The sequence below is a fragment of the Phascolarctos cinereus genome, unplaced genomic scaffold, assembly GCF_003287225.1.
Source record: "Phascolarctos cinereus isolate Bilbo 61053 unplaced genomic scaffold, phaCin_HiC Scaffold_8;HRSCAF=390, whole genome shotgun sequence".
Lineage (NCBI taxonomy): Eukaryota > Metazoa > Chordata > Mammalia > Diprotodontia > Phascolarctidae > Phascolarctos > Phascolarctos cinereus.
The window spans coordinates 38060094-38084656 of NW_027556291.1; the positions used below are offsets into that span (position 1 = coordinate 38060094).

The 24563-nt window shown below is 41.2% G+C and overlaps 1 protein-coding gene across 1 annotated transcript in view; it reads left to right on the forward strand.

Annotated features, from left to right (window-relative positions):
• The window catches only part of MCF2 (MCF.2 cell line derived transforming sequence), a 147673-nt gene that overhangs the window by 90957 nt on the left and 32153 nt on the right, over positions 1–24563 (forward strand). The window contains 10 exon segments of the mRNA XM_020971780.2: positions 994–1113; positions 1559–1750; positions 5820–5840; positions 5842–6012; positions 7044–7215; positions 15987–16072; positions 16486–16574; positions 21072–21138; positions 22404–22519; positions 22620–22689. Coding sequence (XP_020827439.1) covers positions 994–1113; positions 1559–1750; positions 5820–5840; positions 5842–6012; positions 7044–7215; positions 15987–16072; positions 16486–16574; positions 21072–21138; positions 22404–22519; positions 22620–22689 — 1104 coding nt within the window.

A 24563-nucleotide genomic window follows, 5' to 3' on the forward strand; every position in this document is an offset into this window, starting at 1 on the left:
GTCATCTGTCAGGGCAGGGAGTGTGTCCATTTAAACAGTTTTTATAGCATTCCCTCTCCACTAAGGCCAGCCACATCGAATAAGATTCTGACAAGGAGCTGGGAAGAACCAGGTTTGAATGCTGACTTTGATTTTTACTAAGTGGGTGACCCTGAGCAGGTGATGTCATTTCTCAGAGCCTCAGTTACATCGATTTACATCGGTGTAAATGGGTATAGTAGTACCTCCCTCAGAGGCTAATTGGGAGGCTTGCAGGAGATATGAATGCGTATAAAAATGGTGTTATCTATATCAATATCACAAATTCCATGAAGCCATTGTTGAATCAGGAAGAAGCTTTATTAACGACCTTGGAAGGCTGGGTGTCCTGCATGTGTGAGAGCACGCATGTGGGAGCACCTGTATGACAAATGCATATCTTTTTGTTCCCTATTCCCCATTCGAATTTCCTTCCCCTGTTTCCCCATTTTCTGGGTAATATAGAGGTTATAGCTTATCCGAAGCACCTAATTTCCCTATGTGAGTCTCTGCCCCTAATTACATCTCCCACTTCCCACAATTCTGCCACCCTGGCCCTTACTTGGGAACACCCATTTTTATGTTAACCTCAGAACTGGTTTTCCTCCAGTTAGTCTATTCACCAACCAAGAGTGTTTTCTTATTCTAATAATAATTCCCTTTTGTTCAACTTCCATCTAGCCCCCAAGACTGCATGCCTTAAGGTTTCCACTTGGCTTTTTGTGGAAATAATAATAGTAATAAGAAAGCTATTTCTCTGACTCCAACCTCTGATGCATAAGCAACATCCATATATCCCACAATGGCATCTCTTATTTATTATTACAGTTGTAGTTGCAAAACCTTTTTTCCTCTTGGGCAGGCTTTTTTTCCTTCTTGATATTTATAAAGTCATATTTTCTAGGAGACTTAATTATAAAGGAAAGTACCTTTTAATTTACACATGCCAGCCAACTCTTCCCTCCATATCTTTAGCTTAAGGATGATATTGAATTCTTAATGGACCAGCATGCTGCCATACCCAGTACTGGAGACAGCGTAGCAGATGTGAAGCAAAGGCTCACAGAGTTGGGGACCTTGGATGAGATGGCTAAGGTAAAGTCATATCTTCAATCACTCCCCTTCCCCTCCTGCTAGTGAAATGGAATAGGTGTTTAGGGTGGGACTAAGCAGCTGTTCTTTTCTCATAGTATACTTCAACAAAATTAACTAACCCTACCCTTTGTCCAGCTGCAAGAGAATAGTTGATTTTCATGACATTATTGGATATAGAGGGAAATGGCCAACTGGGAATGGAGCTATGGCAGGAGGCCCTTGTAGGAGTGGAGTGGACAGTTTCCTCTGGGCAACAGCTGTGCCAAACACCTGTGTGAAAGTGATCCTAATAAAGAGAGCAGCCTTGTAATGAGCTTAGGTGCTTGGGAAGGATGGGCAACAGGTCAACGTTATCCCAGGTGCTCCATTTCATTGATGGTAGCATGATGTCAGGGGAAAAGATACAGACCACAGTTGAGAGTTACCACTTCTTACTCTACCCCAGGAGCTGATTGGGAAGGCCCAGCTCCTGATACTGCATGGGCACCAGCTTGCAGCCAATCAGCATTATGCCGTTGACTTAATCTGCCAGAGGTGCAATGAATTGAGACATCAGACAGATGTACTGTCCGAAGAACTGAAAGCCAAAGAGGAGAAGCTTACCAAGACCTTGGAACTCCAGAATCAGCTGCACCAGGTAGTGAGCATTCTGAAAAGTGGGGTCATCCCTGAGAGCAAGCTCATTCACCCTTGTGAGCTCAGCTCCCTCCTATGTGCCAGTGACTCTCAAATCTGCAGAGTGAATGCATGAATGAAAAATTATTTACTGAGTGATTGTTATATGCCAAATAGTAGAGCTAGAAATACAAAAGCCAAGATAGTTTCTTTCCTCAAGGCATTTCCTTCCTAATTGGAGGGAGATAACACATCACGTTCTAGACTCCTTATGTGACATGTCTACCTTGTTGTCTCATAGGTAGCTCAGACTGAATGTATCTAAAACCAAGTTCATTATCATAGAATTTTAGAACCTTAGAATTAAAAGAGATGTCAGAGACCATCTAGTCCAACTCCAACTCAGATGGCAAAGGGCCTTGAGTTCATGCCATGCGAGGATGCATTGTGGGAATTGGGAATGATTAGCCTGAAGAAGAAAGACATAGGGAAGGCAGATGATAGCTGTCTTCAAGGTTTCAAAGGGTGGTAGAAACATAGCTTTAGAGAAGAGATACCCTGGATGGAGCCATCCACTCCAATCCCCTCATTTTATAGATGCAGAGACTGTGGCCCCCTCCATAGGTGGCCAAGAATCCTCTCTACTGTGTACCTCACAAGTGGTCATTCAGGCTCCTCTACTTGAAGATGTCTAGGTAAGGGGGACTCTCTACTTTCCAGGGTAGCCTATTTCACTTTGGGATAACTCCATGTATTAGGGCGTTTTCCCTGACAACCAAGCCTATCCCTCTATAACTGAACTCATTGCAAGTTACTCTGGGGCCAAGTGGAATGATCCCTTTTCTAGACAAAATTTCCCAGTTAAATGGATCCTCATGTATCATGATCTCAAGTCCTTTCACTAGCCTAGTTGCCCTTCTTTGGATGCTCTGCTGCTTAGCAACATCTTTACTAATGTGTGACATCCAGAACCCAATGTAGTACCTCAGATGTGGTTGTATCAGGGCAAAATGCAGTAGGACCTTCACTCCTTACTGCTGGATGTTCTGTCTCTGAATGCAATCTCACATTGAACTATCAGTCCACCAAAACCTTGAAAAAGATCTTTTTCAGGACTGCAATTTATCCACGACTCTCCCATCTTCTCCTATGAAATTGCTTTTTTGACCCGAGGTATATAACTTTGCATTGATTCCTGTTGTTCCACCTTATTAGATCACTCAATTAATAATCAATATACATTGACTGATTATTAGATTCAATTCATCGTTCTAGCCTGTTGAGATTGCTTTGTACCTATTCTCTTATCATTCATTGTGGGAGCTATCCTACCCAGCTTTGTCTTGACTGAAAATTTGATGAGCTCGCCATGAATGCCTCCTTCTAATTGATTGATTAAAAAATATTAATCCACACAGGACCATGCCCAGACAGCTGGGGACACTCCATTCTGCTGGAGACCTCTTTCCAAGCCGATGTCTGATGAATGGGTCCTTTTTGCATCTGCCCATTCAGTTAGTTCTGAAACCACTCAACTACACTCTTTTCTAGCTAACGTTGCTCCGTTTTGCCCACAAAAATAGCAGGAGAGACTTTATCCGATGCTTTGATGAAATATAGACCGACTGTATCTACAGCCTTCTCCAGATCTACTAGTGTGGCAGCCTGGGTACCAGAGGAAATGTGGTTAGTCTGGCATGACCTGTTCATGAAGCCATGACAACTCATGGTGTTCACTGCTTCCTTTTCCACATGTTTGTTGACCATCTCTAATAAGATGCTATAAGTTGAAGTCAATCTCACTAGCTTGTAGTTTACAGAATTAATGCTTGCATTTTTGAGAATGTCCTTCTTTAGTCCTGGAGTGCCTCTGCAGCCTATCTGTTGTCTTTTTCAATGCCCCAGAATGTGGTTGAGGGCTTTCAATCCTCCCTGGGATCCTAATGATAACAATAATAAAAATAATTTACATTTGTATGGGGCCTTAAGGTTTTCCAACTGCTCTCCATACAATTGACCCTGTGACGTTTCTCCAACCCCTTTGAAATCTGCCTCCCCCAAATCGAGATTGCTTCTGAGTCTGGGACCACCTTTCCCGATCTTTCTCAATTGATCACAAATCCTAAAATAGAATGGTCATCTCCTCCCCAGCCCCTTCTACTCCCTCCCCCCAGTTTTCCATCATCTGTCCTTCAGCAGTCAGTTTCTCTTTGTGGGAATCCAGTCCAGAACAGCAATTCCCCTTATTGCTTCCTTCACCTTTTGAAGGATGAAATGATTATTAAGGCAAGCTAAGAAATGATTTGCTAACTCTTTCTGGCAGAGGGAGGACTCCAGCAGATGTTCAGATAATTGAAGGCCCCCATCACCACTATATCATGCCTCTTTGCCAGGCTTGTGATCTGTTGCTGCTTTCTGTCCATGTGGTCTATAGTACTTAGGACAATGTCACTTTTATTTCTTCCTTCTTCATTCTTCACCCAAATGCTCCCCCACCATCAGGCTTCCCCACCCCAGGGCCTGGATGTCCTCATATAAGTCTACTTTCTTAATATGCAATGTCCACCCCTTCCTCAAACTCCAATTCTGCTTCTCTATACTTTTGTGCATCTCAAGTCTCTTTCTCCCTGAGAGCATCCCTCCTTCTGACTTTACTATGTCTACCTGCAGCCCTGCCATTGACCCTGCTATCCATTTTTGTTATTGGTATTGTATTGATTATACTGTCATTCTTCTTGTCTCTGTTCTCTCCTTCTCACCAAAGCATCCTGCAGACTGCTACCACATAGATCCTGTCATGCTAGATCTCGACTCAGAAATCATTCCTACTATCCACTGAGTTGAGTTCAGGTTGATCCCCAGGCCTTTCAAAACTCTCCTCACTCTTACCTCACCCAACTTTGCTAGCCTTTCCTCCTGTTTTTCCCCTTCTTAATGCCTCTCTCCAGCTAAAATGGACAGTGCTTTGCTTCCTGGACAGGTCTTGGACTCTCCTAATCTGATCTTTGCTCATACTGGTTGCTGTACCTGGAATGTCCTCCCTCTGCTCTTGGATTGTTGACTTCACAGCCCTCTTTAAAGCCCAAGTGAAATACAACACCCAACATTGCATCTTCCCCAATCCCCCTCACGATAAAGACCATACCCCCAATACCCTATGTATCATTCCATTTCATACTCTCTAATAATAATGAGAGGCAACATGGTATAACAGTGTAAAAGCCCAGCAACCTTTCTTTGCTCTTGGGCTGTACAAAAGACAGGAAGTGGGCCCTAGTTTGTTGACCCTTGGTATAACCAGCCTGGGAGTCAGGATGATCTGGGTTCAAGTGCTGCCTCTGATGTGTACTGGCTATGTAACCCTGGGCAAGTCACTCAACTTCTAGGCCAGTATATAGGACTCTTAAGTGCCAGAGAAGGGGCCAGCCTGCATTGGTAGAGGTAGTCTCCCGTACCAGTGAGATCACAGGTAGAGTCCCTAACAGTAATAATAAGCAGCATTAATATAGTACCTGAAGGTTTGAGAAATGTTTTCCATTAGTTCTCCTTGATTGGCATCGAATATTATATATTATAGCTATTTATGTTGTGCTGCCCCCCCTCCCCGCACTAGACTGTAAGCTACGTGAAGGTAGGGACCATGCCTTATCTAAACTTTGTGTCTCCCTTCACACCTCGTGCAGCACCTTGTACACAAGAGACACTTGACCAATAGGTTTTGTTATTGAAAACAAAGGCATTTAGAATCCTTGCACTGCCTTGTGGGTTTGGTCCCCATTTTCCCAATGATCAATCGGCATAGTCCCTCCAGAGGGCGCTACTGCAGTGCTATCCATTATCTATGAGTTGGCTTACCAAACAGCTTTGTCTAGTTCTTGGAAGCCTTCATTTCTGTCTTCTCTCACTATGCATCATTTACATAAAGACTTGGATTTTTTTTTTTTGGCCAGGTGTCTTTTATTTCCATTATTGATTTAAGTAAAATATGCAACACGGAGCAGAAATGTAGAACAGATGCCATTGCCGTGTTCATTTTCCTTATTGCCTTAATCGATGGATATATTCAATCTTGCTTCGCTTCTCCCTGCCAGGCTCTCCTGTGCTGTGATGAGGGGGGCCTATCTCCTTGCTAATCAGCCGATGGATAAATGCCAGGCAAAAGAAGGTGCTCAGAGAGCTCTTTATGACATCGAGAAGTTCCTTGATGTGACTCTCCCCAATTTAAAGTATGATCCTCGTGTCCTACAGCGGGAATTTGAGGTCATTTTGACTCCCGAACTCAAGGTATGGTATGTGCAGTCAGAGCATAACTCTGGCAGAGCAGGCACTGGCCAGGCTACTCCAAGGCTGCCTTCTTCAATAAGATCATCACTGTGGAGCTGGAAGGGACCTGGAGGTCATTAAACCTGTTCCCTTCATTTTACAGATGAGGAAACTGAGGCCCAGGGAGATTGAAGTGACTTGCCCAAGGCTGCATATAGACTTATAAACTTAGTTAGGGAAAGTGGTCTTAACAGGAGAGAGGGCAATTTGGCCCCTCGGTTCTGAGAGGCGTGCCAGGGACAGGCAGGGTATACTCCAAATTAGAGGCAAAAGTATCTGTGACTCAGCTGCCACTGAGGCCCGAATGTGGGCAGCTGACTCCTTTCCTAGTAGGGACCGAAGCTGTCTAATTTGAGGAGAGGAGTCAGGCCAGGGCAAAAAGAAAGCTTTTCTCCCTTTGGTGTCTGAGGATTGAGATTGGCCAGGGCTCTTGTATGTACACTTCAGAGCTCGTATTGCTGCGGATAGCTTGCCTTTCACATTTCTAAAACTGACCTAGAATTAGAAGGGTTGTCGGAGACCATCTAGTCTACTTCTCCCTCCCATTTGATGGATTAGGAAACTGAGGTCCAAGTAGTTTGTATAATTGATGCCTTGATCCTACTTGGAAAGGAGTCAACTGCCCACATTTGGGAGGTGCATTGACTCTTCCAGCCTGGGAAGGGAAGACTTTTGTGTTTTCTCTGAAATTAAGGGCTAAGACTTCTCCCTGCTCGCTGAGTCTGCAGCAGCCTTCTCAGGGTCACTGGCTTCCTCGTGGAGGCGTTAGACTTGTGGCTTTGTAGCCATGACAAGGCTTTACTGCATTAATCTGCTTTACATTACTTTCCTCAAGGTTTTCGACTTGACATATCTTAAGCCCTGAATTGAAATTTCTCCTTTTGGTGCGTGCTGTTCTGTTCTCTGGGGAGGTGATGGGGTTTTGGAGGCCTTCGTTTCGCTGATGATTTCCATCCATTCCTTGATCCGGCATCTCATTTTGCGCTCCGCAGGCTCAGATCCAGGGTGTCCAAGTCAAGCTGGAAAGCATTCGCAGCATGTTCCAGAACCGGCGGAGTTGTTTCCGGAAGCTGACAGATAAGCATTCCCGGCCCACCCAACTTGTGGCACCCCAGCCTGAACACGCAGGCAGATCCAAATCGCCGCTGTTCTCACCTAAACACGGTAAAATGGCCTGGCCTTTACTTATCACTATCTCTTGCTATCTTCTTAGCACAGATACCTTTTTCCCCCTTAAAAAAATGTTTGTGTAATTCATTCATTCATTCTCTAATCCTGAAACATGCAACTCCTCAGGTTTGTTTAAATATTCGATTCCATTCAGTCCATCTCAAACATTTATTAAGTACCTGCTCTGAGCTGGGTCCTCTGCTGGGCATTGGGTTTACAAAGACAGTCCCTGCCAACAATGATCTGGCCTTCTGCTAGAGGATCATGACATGTAAACAAGTAAGTGAATAGCAAGTGTATATAAGATAATTGGAATATCAAATTTGCAGATGCCACAAAGTGGGAAGGCATAGCTAACACACTGGATGATTTAGTTCAGAGCAAAAATAGCTTGATAAGCTAGAATGTTAGGGTGACTCTGATAAGAAGACATTCAATATGAATAAATGTGATCTTAAACATCAGTCCCAAAAATCAAGTTTATAAGTACAGGATGGAGGAGGTACAGTTAGACAGTAGTTTGCCAGAAAAAGATCTGGGGGCTATAGTGGACTTCAAACTACCAAAAAGAAGGAGATGCTTTTTGGGGATGTATTATGAGAGACCTAGCTTCCAGGAATAAGGAGGTGATAGCTTTTGTACAATATGCCCCTTTGCATAGACATATATAGATGGAGAATCCAGACAGTTTACTGGAATGGAGAGTGTTTGAAAGTGAGCAATATGCAATCACACCACAGAGATTGCAAGGCTGTCATCAGCCAGAGGCAGATCAATAATTGGGATATCCCTAATGGGTATCTAGTGCCTTAGAGTTTACAAAGTACTGTCACATCCAGTCTCATTTGCTCTTTCCAGCAGAGCCTAGTGAATTGGGCAGACTTTCTTTTGTATGTTTTCCAGCTGAAACTGAGGTCCAAGGAAAATGATTGGACTAAGGTCACCTGGAGCCCTGACCAGCAACTCAGGTCTTCTGACTCCTAGTTCAGGGGTCTATTCACTACAAAGACTTCCCGCTACCACATCTCAAGTCCTGGACTTGGCAGATTAGCCTATAAATAAGTTCATTAGCCTATGGCTGTGTTAGCCAGGGATCTTTTAGCTCCCCTAGTCCTCTCTACCCCTTCTGTACCCTTTCTCCATCCCTCCACCTGCCAGAAAGCTCCCAGGGAGTAAACTAAACTAGGATTCTTTACTTCTTGTCTGGTGAAAAAAAAAAAACACCAAAAAACCCTGTTCTGTGGTTTGCACAGGCTGCTGGGAAGCCATTGGCGTCACTGACGCCAGCACAAGAGATGTCTGATAAATACTGCTGGTAATTGAATTGTCTCAGCAGCTCCATACCCTGGAAAGGATTCAGTTGGGCTTAAGTGACTGAGCCTTTGAACCCCCATTTTCTGTCCTTTGCTTTTGCAGCTGAGATGTAACCATTTCAGTTCTGAGGCCCTTATACAGCTGATGGAGACAGCCTTGGGCTCTCTGTCTTTCTCCCTGTCTCTCTGTCTTTCTCTGTCTCTGTGTCTCTGTCTCTGCCTCTGTCTTTCTCTGTCTCTTTGTCTCTCTGTCTCACTCTATCTCTGTATCTGTCTCTGTCTCACTTTCTCTATCTCTCTCTGTCTCTGTCTCTCTCAAATTTAGCCTCCTGAAGTTCCTCCATCAGCTTTGGGAAATAGCCCTTGGTCATTTGGCCTTCTTTTTTCTTGCTCTCAACCTTTGTTGATCTTATTTTTATAATAGTGTGCTTGACTTAATTAGAATTTTTTAATCCCTACCTAAGATCTCAGAGTATTTTTTTTTCCATAAGTGAACAAAGCTTTCCTGAATCCTGTTGGCAATGGTGCTGCCCTCCCCTGCCCCCCTCCTCTGTAGCCTTTCTTTGTTAGCCATTTGTTAACTTAGGAAAAATTTCCGTAGAAAGTAGCTCAGGCCCCTAACGTGAAGCTCTTGCACTGTCTAGCAATGGCGATCTGATTTATACACAGAAGCGTGTACCTGGTGGAATAGGAGGCAAGAGTTAAAGGAAATCATTTATATACTCTTTTGTGTCATTCATCACTTACAAAGTGGAATGTGACAAGGGTCTCTGTTCTCATGGAGGTGACAGTCTAGGGAGGGAGTCTCAAGTCACAGAATTTCTGTTCCATCAGATGGCTTTAGCAGCCATTGAGTATAACCTGTGCCCCCAAAAGAATGCCCACTATTTCTTTCAATTTAGGAAGCTCTGGTAAAATGCTTACTGGGTATAAGGCACCATGACAGCCACTTGGGATACAGAGACAGAGATGATAACATATTTTCCTCAAGGAGCTTCTATTTTCCTGGGAGGAACTAGGGGTGGAGAGGAGGACAACTTTTACTACATCTTACAAGAGTTATTTTTCTTTTTTCTAATGGAGGGGTAGGTGGGAGAATGACTGGTCATAGAGGTAAGGTTAACAAAAATTAAAAGAAGGCCAATGAGGTATCGTTTTTAAAAACTGAAGAGAAGTAAGCCCAGAAAAGCAGGACACCTCTGAAAGCTATAAGTTGAAATTATTATATATATATTTTTAAGAAGTAAACTATACATAATAGAAATATGCAGTTTCATGTACAATCTTCTTTTTTGTTCTGTGTTTACAGAAATATCCATTATTCAAGTGTTTGTTAAGTTCAGAATAAAAATAAGTTTAAAAAAGAAACAACATGTATACCAATTAAGAAATATAAAATGCATACACAATAAAGAGTAATTTTTGGAGGGACTGTGACTCTAACAACTGAGGCAGCACTTGAGTTGACCCTTGAAGGGAGGCAGGTATTCTAAGAGGTGCCCGTGAGGAGGGAGAGGGCGGGGAAGCAGCCTGTGCAGAGACAGGGAGGTTGACCATGTGATATAGTGATAAGTCATAACAAGCAAGCCAAGTTGGCTGGAACGGACAAGAATGTTCCCAATGATAGACCATTGTGCGTTCGCCTGAGGACTTTTAATAAGGAGACGTCCACCATTTCTCCAGACAGCACAGTCTGCTTTTGGACAGCTCTAATTGTCAGGATATTACTTTTCTGACATCAAACTTTGATTTGCCTCATTATAACTTCTACCCATTGCTGCTGGTTCTGCCCTTTGGGGCTAAGCAGAACGAATCCAAGGGGATAAGATGAGACACAATTAACTGTGATACAGATTTGAATACAGAAAACACATATGTGAGTGATTTGTGATTTTGTGCAGAGTGCCACCCATCTGTAGCTTGGCAGATAAGTCTTTGAGAGTTACCTCAGGCTCAGAGAGGCTGTAAGTTAACACTTGGCTAGCATTTGTCAGAGGCAGAATTTGAATCCATATCCTTTTGCTTCTAAGTTCAGAATGCTACCCAAATAGGCTTTCTCTTAAGAATTAAACAAGAGAATATATCATAAGTGTTAAGACAGAGCCAGAAATCTAGAGCTCAGCCTTGGCTGGGGTGGAATGGAAGAAGCAGTATATGTATTTGCTTTCATTAAAGGTAACCTCCAGTGTCTACCACAAAGGAGGCTATTGATTGAATACATACTGCTCTTTTCTAAATGATTTCCCCCATTATTATTGATGTTTTTAATCAAAGCATTCCCATGTTCCACACACCAGCCATACTGACTTTCTGTTTTTTAAATCAAGTTCGGGCAGGCAATATAGCAACATACAACATGATGTTTCTTTCTAATTAAACAATGGACAAGAATAGCCCATATTATAACAGTAGGGGAAAAAACCCCTCAGGTTCTGCCTTTTTGGCCAAGGAGGACCTCAGCTAACTGTAGGCTTTGTGCAGAAATCATTGATGGGTAAAGGAACTGGGTAAAACCCTAGAGATAATGGTGATATGACATGGGAGTCATGACTCCCTTTTGGAACTGCCCTTATCCTTCCATATCCCAGCTCAAAGGCCACCTTCCCAAGCCATCCCTGATTCTGTCTTTTACCATACTTGATTTTCATGGTCCCAATTCATATAGACTAATTTGTATTATGGTTATTTGCCTCAACATCTTACCTTTCCCATTTAACTATAATTTCCTTGAGAGTAAGGACTCTGTCTTAGTGTGGCTTTATTAGTGTAGGAAACTTTCAGTGAAGAAGCCCCATTTAGCAGTGCAGATCGGTCCCTGTTTCAGAAGTTTTAGAGACTCACCTGGGGCCACCAAGAGTTCAAGTGACTTGTCCAGGGCCATACAGCCAGTGTGTGTCAGAGTGGGACTTGAACTCATTTCTTCTTGATTCTAAGGCCAACAACTCTCTATACACTATGCCAGATGAAATCTCATTTTGGATGTTAAAGAGCTATTTATTTCATAAGTTAACTACATGATTATGTTATATGTTGCTTATTCCCTTAGTAGTTAACATTTGGAAACTTAACAAAAGTATTCTGGTACTTTTTCTCTCTAGAGTCAAAAAATGGTACAATTGTTTGTTTATGCTAAACTAGTGAGATTAAAAAAAAAAAACAAACCACTGTCAGTAAGCAGCACCATGGCAAATAAGTAGGATTTTTAAGGGCATTGAGATTAAAAAAAAATTCTCTCCCAAATACCACTCTTGATTCTGGAAAGAGGGTGAATACCACTTTCAATATGCCATGTAATCTTCTGGAAGTCATGTGGCTAAGACAGATGAATTAAGTTTAAAGCTTAGGACAGTTTGCATGGCTCCAAAGGGGATGTTGGCAGTTTGTTTGACTATCTTCTCCCCTTCAATGATATATTGGCCATTTGTGACTCACATTGCTTCAGGAAAGAACTATGTTGTTGGCAACTACATGACAGAAAGGTTAGTGTGGCAGGGAAGAATGTTAGCAAAAAACTGTCTCAGGCTTGAAATAGGACAGTACTTTAACATTTTGATGGAGCTGGAATGCTGTCCATGTGGCTACCCCACTGGTATAGACTGTAGCATATTCACACCTTTTCATCCTGTGTAATTCCTTTCCATGACATCCTAAACCCCTCCTCCCTCAAGGTTCTTCCCATCATGCTAGAGGCTTTCCTTTACATCTTTTAAGATTTTGTAGATACTAGTGTCATATTTGGACTGTCCACTTGTTACCCTTGTCATAATTGGCCCCCCTCCATTTCTACTCATACATGTCCTCAAATGGGTCTTTTTTTGGCCCACTATTTGTGCACGAGCCATTTTTAGCCTCTGCCTGTTTACACACACTGTATGATTCTCCATGGTCTGTTAGGCCATTCTAATAATAAAATATTCTTGTGCTTAATATACTTAACCACAAGAGTTCTTCTAGTGGGTACAAAGTGTTATTTTATATCTCCTTTACCATTTGGCCAATTCTACTTTTTAAGCAGTTTTTTTTCCAAATGGTTGACTCTTTTTTTCATAATTCTCTTGCATCACTCTCATTTCTTTTCCCAATTTTTCTTGTACCTCTCTTTATATATATATATATATATATATATATATATATATTTTTTTGGTGAGGCAATCAGGGTTAAGTGACTTGCTCAGGGTCACGCAGCTAGTGAGTATCATGTGTCTGAGACCAGATTTGAACTCAGGTCCTCCTGACTCCAGGGCTGGTGCTCTATCCATTGTGCCACCTAGTTGCCCCCTCTTATATGACTTTTAAGCTCCTTTTTGAGCTCTTTCTTGAGTTCTTTCTGGACTTGAGACCATTTCACATTTTTCTTTGGGGTTTTGCCCATAGGTGTTTTGACATTGTTGTCCTCTTCTGAGTTCATGTCTTGATCTTCCCTGACACCATAATAAATGAGGACTATTTAAAGAATTCTGGGCAAGGTTAAGCAGTGTCTGCAGAAAACCACAGAGAGTCAATTGATTCAGCCATTTCAATATAAACAAGCAAACAACCCCAAATCCCAAACCCAATAAACCAGTTGATTTGGGGCTGTTTGACATCAGGTAGAATATATTTACCCTGAATTTTGGAAGCATCTTACCAGTGGGGGTGGGCATGAATAGAGTTAAGTATGGTTTGAGTCCACCTTGCTTTACACAGTAGAAGTGCTCCTAAAAGATTGTGTATACCTTAGATTTCTGTCACAGAAACTATTTGGAGTATATTGGTAAAGAATCACATTTAAAGCTAATAATTATTCTCTGATTTGTCTTATGTGATTTTGAATCTGTCTGTTGGGCTTTCATAGAGCAAGGCCCATTTATACTCTCTGAGAAAATTACTTTTTATTACAAGTATGTAGAATTCTTCTTTAAATAAAGAGAATAGGGGCAGCTAGGTAGCTCAGTGGCTAGAGCACTGGTCCTGGATTCAGGAGGACCTGAGTTGAAATCTGGCCTCAGACACATAACACTCACTAGCTATGTGACCCTGGGCAAGTCACTTAACCCATTGCCTAGCCAAAAATAGATAAAAAAATAAAAAATAAATAAATAAATAAATAGTTAAATAAAGAGAATAAAGGTGATTTGGTGTAGTAGAGTACTTGGCTTAGAGTTAGGAAATCCTGGGTTCAAATTCTACCTTTGAAACTTATCAGCTTGGGTAGTCCTGGGCAAGATAATCAGTCTGTTAATAAGTGTTTATTAAGTGACAAAAAACAATCCTGTCTCTCAAGGAGTTCACTTTCTAAGGGAGGAGATTATACATACTTGTAATAAAAACTAATTTTCTCAGAGAGTATAAATGGGCCTTGCTCTATGAAAGCCCAACAGACAGATTCAAAAGCAGAAAAGACAAATTAGAGAATAATTATTAACTTTAAATATGATTCTTTACCAATGTACTCCAAATAGTTCCAGTGACAGAAATCTAAGCTATATATATATGCAAACAACTATTTACAAACAAGAACTATCTAGGCTAAATTGGAGATCTTTTCAGAGGGAAGGCACTAACATTAAGGAGGGCCTAGAAAGGCTTCTTGAAGAAGTGATGGGATTTTAGCTGAGTCTTGGAGGAAGCCAGGGAAGTGAGAAGTTGGAGGAAAGAGAACATTCCAGGCATGGAAGGATAGCCAGCGAAAAGGTGTGGAGTTGGGAGATGGAGTGATTTATGCAAAAAACAGCAAGAAAGCCAGTGATTATGGATCATAGAGTACATGGACGGGAGGGAAGTATAAGAAGACTGGAGAGGTAGGAAGGCACTGACTGGATTGGGAAGGGTGTTAGAAACCAAAAGAGGATTTTCTATTTGATCCTGGACATAATAGGGAGCGACTGGAGTTTATTGACTAAGCGAGTGACATGATCAGACCAGCCCTTCAGGAAGATTTTTTTGGCAGGTAAGTAGAAGATGAACTGGAGTGGGGAGAGACTGGCTGGGAGACCAATTGCTATTGCAATGGTTGAGACACAAAAGGATGAGGGCCTATACCTGGGTGGCAGCTCTGTCAGAGGAGGAAAGGGGACATATATGAAAGCTGGGATTTTTTTTTAGGCAATTGGGGTTAAGTGACTTGCCCAGGGTCACACAGCTAGTAAGTGTCAAATGTTTGGTCTGAGGCCAGATTTGAACTCAGGTCCTTCTGACTTCAGAGCTGGTGCTCTATCCACTGCTCCTGAAAACTGTTGTAAAGGTAGAAACAACAGGACATGGCCACCTATTGGAAGTTTGGGTGTGAGGAGTCAAGGGTAACACCCTAGAGTGTAAGTTTGGGTTCCTTGGAGAATGTTGGTGATTAAGACAGTAACAGAGAAGTTCAGAAGCTGGGAAAGTTTTTTGGGGAAAGATAATGAGTTCAGTTTTGGACATGTCAAGTTTAAAATGTCCATGGGACTTCTATTTGGGATGTCCAGCAGGCAGTGGGAGAGTACATGAAGAGTTTTGAAAATCATCTTCATGGAGATGACAAATCCATGGGAGCTGATGAGATCACCAAATGGGATAAGATGGAGGGTTAATACAACTGTCATGCAACTGTCTAGAATGGATGTACTTGGTTATGAATGGGTTGTGATCTGCCTTGTGGAGGGAACTCACATACTGTGAATCTAAAATGCTGATGAAATCACAGATCCTTTACATATTCATGCAGTTAACGGGACAAAATGGAAAGAATGTTCTACTTGGGATTAGGAGACCTTGGTTCAAATCCCATTTCAGATGCTTCTTAGTCTTAGGCCCCTGGGGACGTCACTTAATGTCTGTGGACCTCAGACAATTCCTTAGGACTTATCTCCTACATCATAAATGAGTTATCATCTGAAATGGGAGAGTTTCTGATTTGGAAGAAACCCCAGAAACTTCACTTTTTCATGTGAATAGGAATACTGAGCTACAGTGTACAGAGAGCACAACCATCCCAGCGTTTTCCATTTGTTTTTTAAGGACCCAAGTGTGTTCCTTCCCTGAGTACTATTCTTAACACTTATACCTGGGAATTGGAAACTTCTAGAATCCAGGCTTGGCTGGCCCAGTCGCTGGCTGTTCGGGAGCATTTGCTCTGGTTATTTAAGCTCCCTGCCTTTGCCAAATCATTTTTAAGATGGTCCTAATAATTGTGGAAGCTTTTATGTAGATTGAGATTGTGTGAAAGTGATTACTGATTGTTCAGCATTTTTAAAGGCCTCTAAGATATTGTACTATTATTATGTGAAATTGACACCCTGCTATAGCTCACCCCGTGGTTCACTTAACCTGCAATTTCCTGATTCCCTGCAGGATCAAATCCAAATCTTAAAAATTCCTCTTCACCTCACTGTTCTGAGTGCTATCTTTGCAGCAGGATTAATGGAATGCACGTATTTCAGTATTCATATTGAAGTCAAATGAATGATTCTCACATTTTCTTTATTTTTATTGAAGGGATGGACTTTAATTCTTCTTTGAAATTCTCCTTTGATCTCCCTCTTCCTGGGAAGAAGTCAAGAAAAAATCAGAACTCACGAAAAGTAAGAATCATTGCTAATAAATTTTATAGCCAAGAGTTTGAATCTCATCTTTGACACTTACTGGCTGATTGACCATGGGCAAGTCATTTAACTATCTCTGAACTTTAAGTGACTTTCTCTCGTTATAGAAGGGTCATGATCAGCATCAAGGGGGAAGGGAGGTCACGTGCTGGACATTCTGAAATTGACTGTGGAATCCCAGGTTATTGGTTTGCCACTCTTGAACATGGCTCCATGAAGTTGCAGACTGTTGATATTTTATGACTTGTGTTTAGTCGGGAAGGTCATTAAAAATGGATGTTACTGTCTCAGGCTAAAACTTAATATGAAACGAGTGCTGTGACTGTGGTTCTTCAGCTCCTAAGCTGCTTTTGCTTTAAAGCTGATTTGTATTGCTTTCAAATGTCTTCCAGATTGAAGTTATGCATGATTATGAAGAGAAGAGAAATTCCTCACAGTACATTATTTCGGAGAATGAAGACAGCTTGAATGTGTTCAAAAGGTACTGTTGCCTCTGCCCTGCCCCCCTCCCCCAACCCTTCCTTTTTATTCATACCCATTTTAACGGATAGAAGTGATTTGGAGGTTGGGAGACAATATGATGCAATGGAAAGATCACTGTATTGGTAGTCAACTTGGGTTCGAATTCTGGCTTGGCTATGTGCTCCCCATAGGACCTTGGGGAATTCTCTGTTAAACCAGGGGGAGAGAGAGAAAGAGAGAGCACATATAGTAAACCAGAACACTGAAGAACTGGGTTTTCATTACAACATTCTCATTTGTGGGATTCTATGAGTTTGGTCAAGTCATTTGCCCCTCTTAAGCCCCTCTTTCTTCCTCTGTAAAATGGGAAAATGACACATTCCCTACTATCTCACATGTGTTTGAAAGCACTTTGGAAGCCATCAAGTGCACAAAAAATAGAAGGTGATACTTTGTGCATCCTGCAATAATTGTTGTTTTGATAATGGTATATCAGTGTCCTAGGAGAAGGATGTAAAGACATTTTGCTAATTATAATAAAAGCTCCTATATCTATGGTGCTTTAAGGTTTAAAGAACACTTTGCAAACACTGTTTCCTTTGATCTTCCTAACCCTGCCAGCTTAATGATTTTGCTCTCTCCATTCTACAGATAAGAAAAGAAGCCTCAGAGAGGTAAAGTGACTTGGCCAGGGTCACACTGGTAGTAAGTTTCTGAGGCAAGACTTAAAAATACTCAAGAGAGTATTATCCCAGAGGTACTTGAAAGTCCCCAATGGGTCAAAGTGAGAAGTTCCATTAAAGTGTTATTCATGCTAGGTAGAAGAAAAATTTCATTTCATATTACCTTGAAAATGAACTTTAAAAAGTGGGCAGAGGATCTGTCCACTATATGTCACAGAAAATTTTCAAGTGACAGAGACACAGAGGGCAGTGAGAGGACTGTGTTTAAAAAGCCCTCATTGAAATAATGAGAGAGTAAAGGGCAATACATTTTGTTTTTGGTAGTCCTGAGGAGTGATGTCACCATTGGAGGAAATTCCCTCCCCAGTACAGCTTAGCTACTCATGGCTAACACATACTCTTAGACGGTTGCCTTGGAAACAGAGAGGCTAGGTAATTGCCCATAGTCACACAGGTAGTATATGTTTTGAACTTAGAGCTTCCTGATTCCAAGACTGTGCTCTAGAGCCAGCTCATACTGGCTTGTGAGAGCTGCCTGTTCAAACTGTCACTTCAGAAATTGGCAAATACTACAAATCGGGGCCTGATTTATTATTCTGTTGATTGTTTAGACCGGAGGCGTCAAACATACAGCTTACAGCTCACAGCTGCAATGCTCCTGAGTGTAGCCTGAACCAGATTGAAATGTAATTGGGAAATATTTAACAAAATAAATAAAAATACAATAGAACATAAATGACATTACCTTTTAAAACTAAGTCAATATGAGTTCTGCAGGGACATTTATGAATGGTTTAGTGTCCCCTGTTTCTCTTGGAGTTTGATACCACTAATCTAGACTTCAGAAAGTGATGGTGAAAGCATTAATAATTAGATTAAACTTAAAAGTGTGACGTACACATATTTTTTTTCTTCAAAGAGACAGTTGTTAAACATTTATCATCACAGAGCTGGCCAACCCTTTAGCCACTGCATTGTGTTGCCTCTCTGGGAGATATAAATACAGGAAAAACAATTCTGCTGTCCAGAAAATCTCAGTATTGCTGTGATGTTTTTCTAGTGAATTTTTTAACTACTTAAATTTTTAAAAAGTTTTATTGATGCTTTAAAAAAAACCCTACAGATATTTTCTCATTTATGCCTTCCTCTTCCCCTCCCAGGGCAGTTTCCCTTGTGACAAAAAAAAAAAATCAAAACCAACTATCCAACATATCATCCTCATCTGACAATGTAGGCAGTATTCCACACTCTCAGCCCCCTCCCTCTTCAACAGAAGGAGGGATATACATTTCCGTTGTTATAGTCATTGTATATATTTTTTCCTGACTCTGCACACTCCATTCTACATCAGTTAATACAAGTCTTCCCATGTTTTCCTTAGTTCCCCATTTTCATTGTGTTTTTGTAGCACGGTATTATTTCATTAGGGGCAGCTAGGTGGTTCACTGGGCCTGGAGTAAGGAAGACCTGAGTTCAAATGTGACCTCAGCCACTTAACTAGGTGTGTGACCCTGGGCACATCACTTTACCCTATTTGTTTCGCTTTTCTCATCTGTAAAATGAGCCACAGAAGGAAATGGAAAACCACTCCAATATCTTCGCTAAGGAAACCAATGGGGTCATGGAGAGTTAGACGTGACTGAAATGACTGAACAACAATTATTTTGTCGCATTCATTTACTGAAATTTGTTTAGCTACCAACCCATCAATGGAAACCCATGTTGTTTCTAGTTGTTCAGTATTACAAAGACTGTTACTATGGATATTTTGGTATATATAGTACTCTTATTTCTATCTTTGACTTCTTTGAGAAGTTTTTGCATAAATTGGCAAAGCCTAAAAGAATTTGATAAGTTATAGAAAGAATGCGCAAACTAATGCACTGTTGGTGGAACTGTGAGTTGGTCTATCTATTCTGGAAAGTAATTTGAAATTATGCAAAGAAAGTGACTAAAATATCCATATCCTTTGACTTAAAGATCACATGGCTATCACATACCCTAAAGATGTCAATGACAAAAAGAAAGGCTCTATTTACACTGTAATAGCAAAGAACTGGAAACAAAGTAGATGCCCATTGAGTAGGGAGTGTTTAAACCAACTGGTACATGAATGTAATGGAATATTACTGTGCTATAAGAAATGATGAATACAGAAAAGTATAGAAAGATTTGTATGAACTGATACAGAGGAAAGTTAGCAGAGCTAAGAAAACAATGTACACAATGACTACAATGGTGTAAATGGAAAGAATAACGATAGCAAAAGAATCAAAGCCGAGTGTTCAGAAATTATGATGACTGAGCTTGTCCCCAAAGGAGAGATAGGAGAAGGTATCTTCCCCTTCGCCTCTGGCTTGTTTATAGAGGTAAGGGACCATGGATATGGCACATTGCATATAAGATCATACTTTTTAATTTGTTGGTTAGTTTTGCTGGACTTTTTTTGCTCTTATTTTTTATTCTTTAATATAAGTGATTGACTTAGGAGGGTATGTATGGAGGGAAGCATTGAGAAATGCAGGTGATGTAAAAGCAAAATATATCAGTGCAACCAGAATAATAAGGAGGGGGAACTTTGTATTAATTATCTCTGACAATGGTCTTGAATCCAAGACATGTAGGGAATTAACACAAATACATTAAGAACTATTCCTTCATAGATAGATGATCAAAGGATATGAATAAGCAGTTCTGAATAGAATTGCAGGCCATTAACAACCATGTGAAAGATTTCTCCAAGCTATTAAAAATTTAAGAAATGTTCATTTAAATAATTTTATGATTTTACCTCATACCCAGCAAATTGGTGAAGATGACAAAAAGACGGTCACTGTTGGAATGACTGTAGGAGGATGGACACTATTGATGGCACTGTAAATTAATTGGTCCAGCCATTCTGGAAAACAATTTGGGATTATGTGAAAAGAATTACCAAATTATTATACTCAGTTATTTTTTCCAAGATTCTACTTCAGAGAATAAGGATCAGATTTTGTTATAAAATTTAATAAGTCATAAACTTTAGTAAGTCATTATTATATAGATCAAAAAAGAAGATAGGACCACTGATTTTAATGAATAAGGTGTTCCGTATGCTCCATTGGTATTTTCAAGATGTCAGAAAAACTGGAGGAAGACTCCTAGCTCATTGGGTAGAGTGCCCTCACCCATAGTAAACTTATGGGAGGGCATGAAGGATGGGTTTCAACTTGCATCACTGGAGGGACTATATATGTCTATCTTGTGATTACATGTGTAAATCCATTTGAGTGTTGAGGGATCTAGAGTTTGGAGGGGCCTTTAAGAGCATCTAACCCAACCTCTTCATTTTGCAAAGAAACAGGCTCAGAGAGGAGAGGTGACTTGCCCAAGGTCACACAGTTAGTAAGGGCTCAAATCCAGTTTCTTGTGCCTCAAATCCACTCTTTGCCAATAATTTTTTAAAAGTAGGTTATCATTTTTGAACCTCCAGAATACTTGTTGAAAAATCATCTGACCTGGTTAGAGAGTTGGGAGAATGAGCACATAATGCTTACCTTAGAAATCTTGTAGCAACATTTAAGTTACTGATGTTACAACTCAAAAGCACTTAATTTCTAGCTTTGACCATAGACCCTAGCAGGTGTTTTGTCTGAACTGGTTCTTTCCTTTAGGCGGCTTAGCTTGTCTGAATCTCTTTTGACAATACAATCCTGACTGATGTACAAGGGCAGCTGTGCTGTCTTGGACTTACCTACCTCGCAGGGTTTATTTAGGCTTTGATAAACCTTAAGGTACCAAAGAAATAAAGATTCTAGAACTTAAAGGGGTTTTCTCTTTTTTTTTTCCAGCCATGTGATAAATGAGCTAATTGAGACCGAGAGGGTATATGTGAATGATCTGTTCACTGTCTTGATGGTGAGTGCCATTGTATTTCAGTCACTTCCCTCCCCCTCCTCCCCCTTGTCTGAAATAATAGCTTGCATTTATAAAGAGTGTCTCAAAAGTCTTACTGTAGTTTTAAGTTATTGAATCTTAAAACTGCTCAAGTCTGTCCGAATAACCTGCATAGTGCTTTTATATACATTGTCTCATGTAATCTTCAAAACAGCTGAGTAAGGCAAGTATTCCTCATATTGTTACCTCATCTTTGACTTTGTAAACAAATCCTAAGGAGGTGCCTAATACTCAGAAAAGTTAAGTGACTTGCCCAGGGTCAAATGGCTACTAAGTCCTTGGAGCAGGATTTGAATCCAGGTCTTCCTATTTCCAAGCCCTGCACTCTAGCAAGGCTGCCTTGATTTTCATATTTTCATATTCATGCTAGACTAAGTTGTCAAGATGTGTGTGTCAACAGGATGTTTCTTTCACTTTAAATTCTAATCCAATCCAATCCAACAAGAATTTAATATTATATGCCACATGCTAGAATACACTTTTCAAAAAGAAAAAGAGCTCTTGCCTGAAAAAGCTAACAATTATATGACATTAGCATTCTTTTTTTTTTAGTGCTTTAAGGTTTATAATCATATCACATGTGCCCATTTGGGTCTAACCACAACCCTGAGAATTAGGTAGGGAAGAAATATCATTGCCCCCATTTTCATGGATGAGAAAACTCAAAGCCCACAGAGTTGAAAGAATTTGTCCAAGTCATGGCTGAACTGGACAGGACTCAAGCCCAAGTCATCTGACCCCCAAATCCAGTGCTGTTTCCATCATATATCACAATCCCCAAGCAACACTCCAACTGCAAGAAGCCACTCTGTGTCTGAAAGAATAGCTTCTCTCTGACATAATGAACTCAGACTACAGTAAGAGCCTGGTTTTACCCATTCAGCCAGCATATGTTGCAATAATGATGGCAAAAGGCAACATTATAGACCAAGACATGGATGTTAGTGAAAAGTTGCTCAAGGTACTTAGTGGAAATCATGGGCTCACGTCAGGGAGCATGGTATGGTGGAAAGAACACTGAACTGAAGTTAAGAAAGATTCAAATCCTGCCTCTGATGCTTAGCAACTATATGACCCTAAGAAAGTCACAGCTTCTCAGAATCTCAGCTTCTTCATCTGTTAAAATAAGGATAATAATACCAATAATATTAGTAATGAGTGAGAAAATTATTAGGCAGCATAAGATCTGGGCTTAATAAACTGACGTCTACTTTTGGTTTGGCCAGGGCTACCGAGCAGAGATGGACAATCCCAGGATGCTGGCGCTTATCCCACCTGCCCTGATAGACAGGAAGGATGTTCTCTTTGGGAACATGCCTGAAATCTATGAATTCCATAACAAGTATGTTAATGATGAATCAGACGTTGTTACTTCATAGGATTGTTTTCCCTCATATAGCCAATGGAAGAGTTGTCTTATCTTCTCTCTTAACTTTTCACAGGATTTTTCTGCACAGCCTGGAAAGCTGCTTTGGAGCACCAGAACGTGTGGGACTTTGTTTCCTGGAATGGGTTTGTTAAATCATTGTTCATTTCCCAACATAGTTTCCACTCTCTCAGAGAATCATCCCTTAGCACGGGAGTTCTTGACCTGGAGTTCTTAGGCCCAGCTGGTTTCCAGGCTTTGCTGTACTGAGGGGAGCCTAGTTGACCCAGACAATCTGTAGCTCCATTTGGATATGAGCCATTGTGGGCTCATTGTGGGCCTCTATTAAAGCAGAGACCATGAACACAGGTGGCACTTTCTCCTTAAATGTGCATTCTTGGAAACCTAACCTAACATGGCTATTTACCATGGAAAGCCATAAAAACCAGTAATTTACCACTGAAAGCCATAGAAAATGGGTTTGTTTTTTTTTTTAAATCACTAAACCTCTCTGGGGAGATCAGTGACTCCCTGTACCCGAAGCGTGTGGTGTACTTTTCTCATGCCTGTAACCTCTTGGCCACCCCCATCCAGCCTGGAGTGCTGTCCCCTCCTCCCTACTTTTCCATCACATATCTAGATTCTGCCCTGTCCTCACAGCTGAGCACAAGACCCCTGTCTTCTTCGGCGTCCTCACAGAGCCCCTTAGCCCTCAGTGGCTTCTCCATCCTAATTCCTTTTGTAATTCTCTGAGACTTGACATCTTTCATTAACCAGTCAATTAGTAAGCATTTATTAAGTGCTTACTATGTGTCAGACAGCTAAGTGCTAAGCCACTTGGGATATGAAGGAAAAAGGGAAAGTAGCTTCTACCCTCAAAGGCCTTATGTTTTAATGAAGGAGATCACGCATCTGTACATAGGCATGTATAAGATATGTGTGATGGAGAGAGATAAGGAAACTTTGGAGGGGGATAGAAATAGCAGCTGCAGGCTATTGGGGGGAACCTACAGAAAGTGGAGCTTAAACTGAGCCTTATCTCTTTTTTGGCTAGGCAATGGGGTTAAATGACTTGCCCAAGGTCACACAGCTAGTAAGTGTTAAGTTTCTGAGGCGTTAAACCAAGTCTTAAAGGAGGCAGAAGGGAGGGAGGAGGACATTCCAGGCATGGGGGCAGTCCCTGCAGAAGCATGGAGACGGAGATGGAGCATTGTGTGTGAGGAACAGAGAGTTGACCAGCATGCTGGACTATAGAGTTTATGAAGTGGAGTAATGTGTAAGAATCCTCAAAAGAGAGGAAAGAGTCAAGTTGTAAAGTGCTTTCAATGCCAGAGGAGATTATATTTGAGCTTAGTGGGAATAAAGAACCACTAAAGTTTATTGATCAGGGCAGTAACTTGGTCAGGCCCATAAATCCTCTGGGCAGCTCAGTGGTACAGTGGATAGAGCACCAGCCTTTGAGTCAGGAAGACTCCTCTTCGTGAGTTCAAATGCAGCCTCAGATGCTTGCTTGCTATGTGACCCTGGGCAAGTCACTTACCCCTGTTTTCCTCAGTTTCCTCACTTGTAAAATGAGCTGGGGAAGGAAATGGTAAACCACTCCAGTATTCTTGCCAAGAAGATCTCAAAATTGAGTCACAGAGAGTCAGACATGACCGCAAACAACAATAGATTTTCTGTCTTCTATTCTTGTATATAATTTTATACATATTTCCCATTCCTCTAACTTTACTATTGGCTCCTGGAGGGTAGGGACTATGTCCTCTACCTCTTTGTCTGCCCGCTACCTAGTGGTGCATTACATATAGACAGGAATCGACCTCAGGTGTTTGTGGCATCAAGATCATCCCTCTCTGCACCATGATATGCTTCTTCCCCTTTTTACAGGTGAGGAAATTGAAACTCAGAGAGATGAAGTGACATGGCCAGGGTCACACACAGCTAGTATGTGATGGAACTTTGACAGGCACCCTTCCTGCTCTCAGAATCAATAAATCAATCAGCCAGCATTAATTAAATG